Source organism: Fundulus heteroclitus, chromosome 24 (genome assembly GCF_011125445.2).
Source record: "Fundulus heteroclitus isolate FHET01 chromosome 24, MU-UCD_Fhet_4.1, whole genome shotgun sequence".
Taxonomy (NCBI): Eukaryota; Metazoa; Chordata; class Actinopteri; order Cyprinodontiformes; family Fundulidae; genus Fundulus; species Fundulus heteroclitus.
The window spans coordinates 10,661,154-10,668,673 of NC_046384.1; the positions used below are offsets into that span (position 1 = coordinate 10,661,154).

At 42.2% G+C, this 7,520-nt stretch overlaps 2 protein-coding genes across 2 annotated transcripts in view; both read right to left on the bottom strand.

Annotated features, from left to right (window-relative positions):
• LOC118557706 (OX-2 membrane glycoprotein-like) overlaps positions 1-7,520 on the bottom strand; it is a 55,535-nt gene that overhangs the window by 47,618 nt on the left and 397 nt on the right. The window contains exon 2 of the mRNA XM_036127897.1: positions 7,037-7,180. Within this exon, the coding sequence (XP_035983790.1) occupies positions 7,037-7,091 (55 nt within the window). The 5' untranslated portion in view covers positions 7,092-7,180. The remainder of the gene's footprint in view (positions 1-7,036; positions 7,181-7,520) is intronic.
• The window catches only part of LOC105921727 (OX-2 membrane glycoprotein-like), a 95,658-nt gene that overhangs the window by 19,984 nt on the left and 68,154 nt on the right, over positions 1-7,520 (bottom strand). The window lies entirely within an intron of this gene.

The following is a 7,520-nucleotide window of genomic DNA, read 5'->3' on the forward strand; positions in this document are numbered from 1 at the left end:
TTCAGCCTTAGTTTGTCAAATACAGAGGCAATTTAATTAGCATTAAAGTATGGTTTATGGGTTGGATTTCTGCAATGTTATCAGCGTGTAAAAAGTCATTTTCAGAACCAATCTCTCCTCAAAACGGTGATCTGCACCACCTAATCTACTTTAAGCAGTTATCACTGGTTATTGCAGCCGTGAAACTGCAGAAAATACGGACAGAGTTGCTCCTTCTGCCTGTACTACCGTCGGCTCCTATGTTAGTCTAGAGGAGGATGCGCTGCAGCGCTAATTGAGGTGGAGGGATATTTCAGCTGGTCATATTGAAGTGTCTGCAGTGCAAGCAGGTCTCTTAATAACTCCAGTTTATCATCACTTAGTTTAGAGCCCAAATAAGAGACTTCACTTTCAGAAACATGCCCAAAAACCGCAACCTGCGACTCAAATTGACACGCGACTTTAGAAAAAAGAAGCCCAAAGTCACATGAAATAATCAGTCTTGGCAACAGTGAGTGCCGGTCTGTTTGCTACAGTCTCTAGCAGTCTTGAAACTACAGAAACGCTGAGGGTAAAAGAAACACAATCCGGAGAGTGCGACTGGGAAAAAAACATTAGGGAACGGTGTGTGTGTGTTTTGACACGCGATTAACGGCGACAAAAAAATTTGTCGGCCTTATGGTCTAACAAAGTTAACGCGTTAATCACGCGTTAAAACTGACAGCCCAAGTTCTTAACATCATTATTTTTTTTAGTTCTTTCTATCTAAAATGATTTATCTTCTAGTGTAATAACTACCAGCTGTCCTGTTAACAGATTATCTCGCCAAAGCTCCTCCATCTCTAGTCAGAATAAACCCGACCTCTCGGCTGCTTCTCTGATTAATCTTTGTCTGTTGCTTTAGGCAAGGCAAGTATATTTATATAATACTTTTCAGTAAAAAGGCGATTCAAAGTGCTGTACGTGAACATGAAAACATTACAGAGGGAAATATTACATAGTAAAAGAAAAACATTACATTAACAAAGGAATAAGTTAAGTAAATGCTTAACTTATTCCTAGACTTCTTTAGTTTCACTGGAACAAGCTTCATCACTAATTGTTTCTATTCATAATAAAAAATAAACTAAATAAATCCTCGGGGGGTTCTGATCTAAAGTAGTGTTTTCCAGCCTTTCTAAGAGCTACAATTAACTACACATTTTGTTTTGTTGTAATACAAAAAACAAAGTACATTTTCAAAGCTAAAACTTAAGATCTTTGGTCTGACCTTTCTGAACCTACAGCTAAAACAGAAAGCAGCAGAGTAAAGGAAACATGCAGGGAAGACTGTGCGTGCATGTGTGTGTGTGTGTTAGTGTAGGTTGGTGAACTGTCATAGATAGCCGCCGGAGCCATAGTCATTGGTAGTGATGTAACTTTATCAGGCAGTTCAGTAGACCTCTGTTCCAGGTCACCATGTCAGAGAAAGTGGGGGCAGAGCGTCTTGTTTACAAAACATCCAGCAGACATTGAGATTGTTGTCAGCCTTCCATGGCGGCACGGGGAGCCAGGTTGGATAACAGAATTTGTTTTGGGTCAGGCAGACTCTTTTTCTGTTTCTTCCCGAACGGCGTTTTCAAATAACCAAATTTGTGGTCATCCAGCCAAAGCTGAGCTTCCAACTACTCCAAGATCTATTCCATCCCACTGCATTGAGAGACCTGCCGACCAGATCCATAATTTACAATTCGGAGAATATGTAGAGGCTCCAAAAAAGATTGACAGAAGCAGAAGCAGAGTAAAGAGTGCTGAATACTAATGCATGCACATTTATCAGATTTTCATTTAAAACCCCATATAAAATTTTTCTTTCACTTTGATGCAGTAATGAGTTACTTTGTATTGATCTATCACATACAACACCAGCTAAATAAACTGAAGTTTGAGAGCAAAATGTGACTAAATGTGTAGCGGTCCAATAGGGTTGAGCACTTTTGTACGGAACTGCAGTGTAATGATTACTTTGTCAATCTGACATCTTTGAAAAGAGTTGCTCACCATGATCAGACGTGTGTGAGGGTCCAGGAACGGTGAGCAGCAGCTCTCTGGGAGCAGCAGAGAGAACTGACACTGAACATCCAACCTGTGTGCTGCTGGAAGCTGACAGCAGAGCTGTGGTGGTGACAGTGACGGTACCGTTGCTGTTGCTCACCCTGGTGGTGTTGTAGAGGGACAAGCTGAGGTTCTGCTGTGGAGCAGTCAGTGTTACAGTGGGAGCAGGTCGACCTGTGGCTGAACAGGACACAACTGACCCTGCAGGAGAGCTTGATCTGCTGACATCAAGGACGGGTCCATGCAGCTCTGGACAGAGAACAACCATCATGATCAGCATCTAGTTCTAGAAGTTAACCCTGTAATACAGTCTGGTTCTCACCATAAACCTTCAGACAGGTTCCAGCTGTCAGTGCTCCATCAGGTTCAATGATGAATCTACAGAAATAGCATCCTTCATCCTGCTCTGTAACATTCCTGATGACTATGGAGGTCTTCTGCAGTCCAGCTTCTGTGAACTGAACTTTATCTTTAAAGTCAGAATTCACTGTTTTACCAAAATACTCGCTGTAGGAGCCAACATTCCTCTCTGTGTTCCTCAAGACCTTCTGCCAGGTGACCTGATGGACATCTTTAGTTTGCAAGAGGAGACAGCTGAGAGGAGCATCTTCTCCCACTGCTGCTAATACGGCCTGCTGGGTTTGGATCAAAGCTGCTAGACCTGTATAAACATGAAATCATAAATAGAAGCAGACAAATTGAATAACTATTACCTCCCAGCTATTAATAGTCTGGCTCACTGATTTATTTAATTATTATTAATATGTAATGTTTCTCTCCCTCTCTACATACATACATACATACATACATACATACAGGGTGCGATTTGCTGGGGGGATGGGGGGGATTTCCCCCCCTCTGGTTGTGACGTCCCCCCCTCTGGTCATTCATGTTTTATCCCTGGGGGGATACATTCCTCCCCCTTCTGATCTGAATAAGTAATATTATCAGGGGTTTAATGTTCTCCGTCGCTGTGAGGGACTTTCGTCATTTGGAAAATGAGCGCAAAATGTTCCGTGTAGACTTTTTATTCAAGATTTTAAACAGAAGCTGCGCTTAACCAATGAAATCTGGCAGAGCTCGGACATTAGCCAATCACAAGGAGAGTAGGGCGGGTCTTTGCAAAGCGGAAATCTACCAGTCTGAGGTTTATCGGTGTTCAATCATTTTAACTTTTAAAAGAAAATCTCAAACTGACCGCAGATGCATGAATGAACGTAGCGGTAGTCAAAGGTTTTCTTTGGATTTATGTAAACCAGCAGGTCAGAAAGTTCAGTGCATAAAACAGCTGACAACACTTCCCTCGGTAAGTGTGTCTGCTGCTGTTATGTTTTATTTAAAACTGAAAGAGTAACGCTCTAGCTCGGCTAATTTAGCATGACACCCTTTTTTTTTTAAGAAGAAGAAGGAGGGTTGGAATGTGAAACGATGTCCCGGTTTGACTGGGTCTGATTCGGAAAAAGTAAAAAAAAATCATAAATAATATTCCACCTGCGCTTTTCTGTAACAAAGAAGGTCGTGGAGGGGCTGTTGACCATCTCCAGCAGTCAATGAGCGAGAGGTGGGGACACAGAGTATATAGGATTGATTTATATTGAATGTGACAGTGGAGTTAATGTACAGGTGTGAAGAAGATGATGTAATGATGCAAGCTGCTGTCTTTTGAATTAGCTGCAGTTTATGGAGGGTTTTGAAATTGTAAAGTGGAAAGGTGAGTGGACTGTGGACCAGTTTGGCAAAAGTGCGAAGGAAGAACTTGCTTGATGCTGCAAATATGAAAGTTAACCAGGTGATGTTATGGATGTGGAAAGTGAAGGAGATTATGCAGAGGGCTGTCCTTGATGGTGCAAAGGCTCTGAAGCTGGAAGGTGGGAGAGATACAGGAATTGTCAATGGAACTACCAGATTTGGTTAAAGTGAACTTGTTACAATAAGCAAATAAGGTTACTAAGGTGGCATGACGTCCACGGCCCGGGAATATATGGGCTGACTAGAAAATGTTTTCAGTCAAATTGATTGTTTTTGCTTTAACCCCTGAATATGATGGATTTTTCAAAATTTATATTAATTCATGTCTTGTGTCCTTCACATTTGTAAATTAATTTTGTTGTTTGTGTTTAAAGAGTATTATTACATTTTCTGCTCAAAGCGGTTAAAGTAAATTAATACCCACTCCTGAGTCCCGACAGTAGATGGCGCAAGTTTAAAAACAAAAGTCTAACCTACTGGATCTAGCTAGCTACCTGAAAGAGCACCTGCTAGCTAACCCTTATTAATAAAACTTTGATTCATTAATACACCTTTTGAAATTATCCCCCCCCCCCCCCCTCTGTTTTTTTTGCAAATCACACACTGAGTATCGGTGACGTACAGGTCGGATAAATGCGACCCGGCTGTACAGACACAGGTCGCATTTGAAAAGATCAGATACGTATCGGATTCAGGACCACATATCCAAGTGGCCTGGGTCGCATTTGAAAAAATCTGATCTGTGTTGTTCAGACTGTCATAAAAAGATCAGATACAGGTCGCATATGGGCAAAAAAATCATAACTGTGTCACTTCAGGCTGCAGTGTGAACGTAGCCTAAGTGATGATTTTAACACGAAAGACAGCGCAAGCGTCTGTTACGATTCGGTTAAGTCTGAGAAAAACATTTTAGGAGAATAAACGGAATGGGTTGCTGGTGTATAATTGGAATCAGGGCTTATAATCGCGATTCTGGCTGACAGTTCGGATGTAAACACGGAAATAACTCGTCGAAGCTCAATTGCCTAGCATTATTTATGATGGCTGAAATCCGCCAAAACAGCACATAAAAGAAAAAGATGTACACTCAGCACAAACCACAGTGTGTCAGCATTATGTGTTCCTGGAATTTTACTTAATAATCTGGACGTGAGCATTCTGAGAGCGGACGCGCATTTATCTGTTGCGCCGTGGTGCTCATATTCTCCGGGGGGATCCGAACCGAAAGGGCTGTGGGTCAATCCCCACCACTGCTTAAAACGCCTCGGGGTTCTGTGGGGTAGCAGGGCCGTGCTGAGAGGTAGTGTGGATAACACGTTGGTTCACAGCTGGCTGCTGTGATGACAGCGAGATTTCTCCACTCCCACTGCGTGATGAGGAAAGGAGGAGACATTAGCAGAGAGCTCGGTGGGCTCTGATTGAGCACAGAGAGCTTCTCTGGGCTCAGGCCGCTCAGGGATTGTCGCGGCTGGAGTGGGAGAAACACTCCACTCAGGACTCGTGAGGCAACGCTGCGTCTGAAACCAAAGGTTAGAGGCTACCGGCTACTTGGCGATTCCATTCAGTGAGGATTTTCACACCTCCGGGACTTTTCGGGTTCGGAAATGTGTGTAAGGAGACATTGTCCCTGTTGGTATTTGACCAACCATAAGGCACACACTTTTTAACCATGTTTAATCCGTCTATTTGTGTTTGAGAAAGCGAGTTTGCAACAAGGGGTCCGTTCTATGTACATTGCTAACTCAGTTAGCCGGATATGATTGTTCACGATTTGGCATGATCTTGGATTGTTTGGTTCTTCGAAAGACACCCTGCACTTGTTGTCATAGCAACATGTGCGCCAGCTTAAACCTGCTCGAGAGCAGGCTTATTTCATGTAAACAGGATTAGATCGCAGCTGTATAAGCGGAGGAGATAGAGAAGTCTGTCGTAGCCATGTCCATTTTTACGACTGCAACCTGTTGCGGAAGGTGCAAGAATAATTTTCAGAGCTTTTCAAATTAATCGGGTATTGCGCAATAGACAGGACCCTTTAGCGCAGCGCGACAGTGTAATTGTAGAGAGATTTTTCTTGGTGGCTGTTATAAACAGACAAGCACATAATTTAACAGTGGCTTTTAAAGAGGAAAAAGTTGTGTTAGAGCCATAAATAAAAAATATTTAAGTTATTTGTATGATGGTTTGCTTTTTATTTTTATCATATTCAGTAAGAAGATTTGTTTAGGCCATTTTATTGTGAAGTTTAGTTTTACTTTGAAAGGCTTGCTTTCTGTCGAGCCGTATATTGTATTAGAAAAAACTATGGATGGATTATCTAGACACAGAGCGATACAGTTTTACCGTGTAAACTGTGGATGACTTGGAAAAGGAAGAACTTCATTTTTTATAGATAAAGAATTTTTTTTGTTAAAATTCTCAATTTGCGCGCGTCCTTTACTTCCAGTGTCTAAGGAATGATTCTGAAATTTGGATCTCTTAACATAACAAGTGGCTTTTTAAAATAAAGTATAATAATTAAAGGCTACCATTTTGTAGAATATTCTTGTATTTCACTTTTACTTGTCCCCATGTTCTAGTGGGTCCCGTGGAGGCTCTGATATAAAAGAACAAAGTAAATGTGAGATTATTAAAAAGCAAAAATTCATACTGTAGAAAGTGATAGAAACATCTGCCATGGACAGTATTTACGCATTAATTTGTCTGCTACTTTTTGCCAGCCCTCTCTCCTGGCTTTAACAGATTTTGAGGTGTTACCTGTCGTTTTAATTAATGACTCAAATTCGGCATAACCTTCCAAGCTCTTGTTCTGCTTGGGAGAAAAACTGTGGGCGTTCTTTGGCCATGCTGAACAGCCAATAGCAGCGTTGCTGATCATTGTTTCCACTATCGATACATTTCCCCTTTTAAACAAACGCATGAACGCGCAGTTGTCTCAGATAACTCAATCCAGCCATACTAATCATAAACAACAGGTGTGTTGGAAGAACCCAATTAGCCGGATCATGATTAGCCGGATGAAATAATCTTGGATGTCTCATTTGATCTCGGATGTTTTAAGCAACGTACGAAGAACGGACCCCGGGACTCCCCTGGTAAGCAAGCTCCTCCTCCCAGTCCTAACGGGAGACGCGCCCAATCTCTCCCGATCAGTTTTTGGCAGACTTCACTTTGTGGCTCAACGCCTGTATCAAGGTCACTCTGAATCAGTTCTCACCTGTCTGGAGGACGGTGTTCATACAAAGCCAGCTGATTAGAAAAGCAGGTCCCATTTCTCCAGTGCTTTAACACCCCGCCATACTTCCCGTCTTGCCTGCAGGTCTGGAGCTGCGCTCAAACCGGACAGGTGAGTCTCTACAGGCATAGACATCATATACCTAGAAGCCGCGTTGGGCGCGGGTTCGTGCGTCAACGTCACCGCCATATTGTATGTGGCAGAAAGTAGTTAAGTTCTGTTGTAGTGAACGTCGAAGATGCCTCATAAAGAGAAAGTTACTAATATGAGAAAAAAAGTCCTAGGACATCCATCCATTTTCTTATCTGCTTAATCCCTCATGGGGTTGCGGGGGTGCTGGTGCCTATCTCCAGGGTTCAATGGGTACACCCTGGACAGGTCGCCAGTCTGTAGTCCTAGGACAATAAAGTAAGAAAAAAAAAAAAAAGACAAAAGTGGTAATTTTATGAGAAAAATGTCATATTAT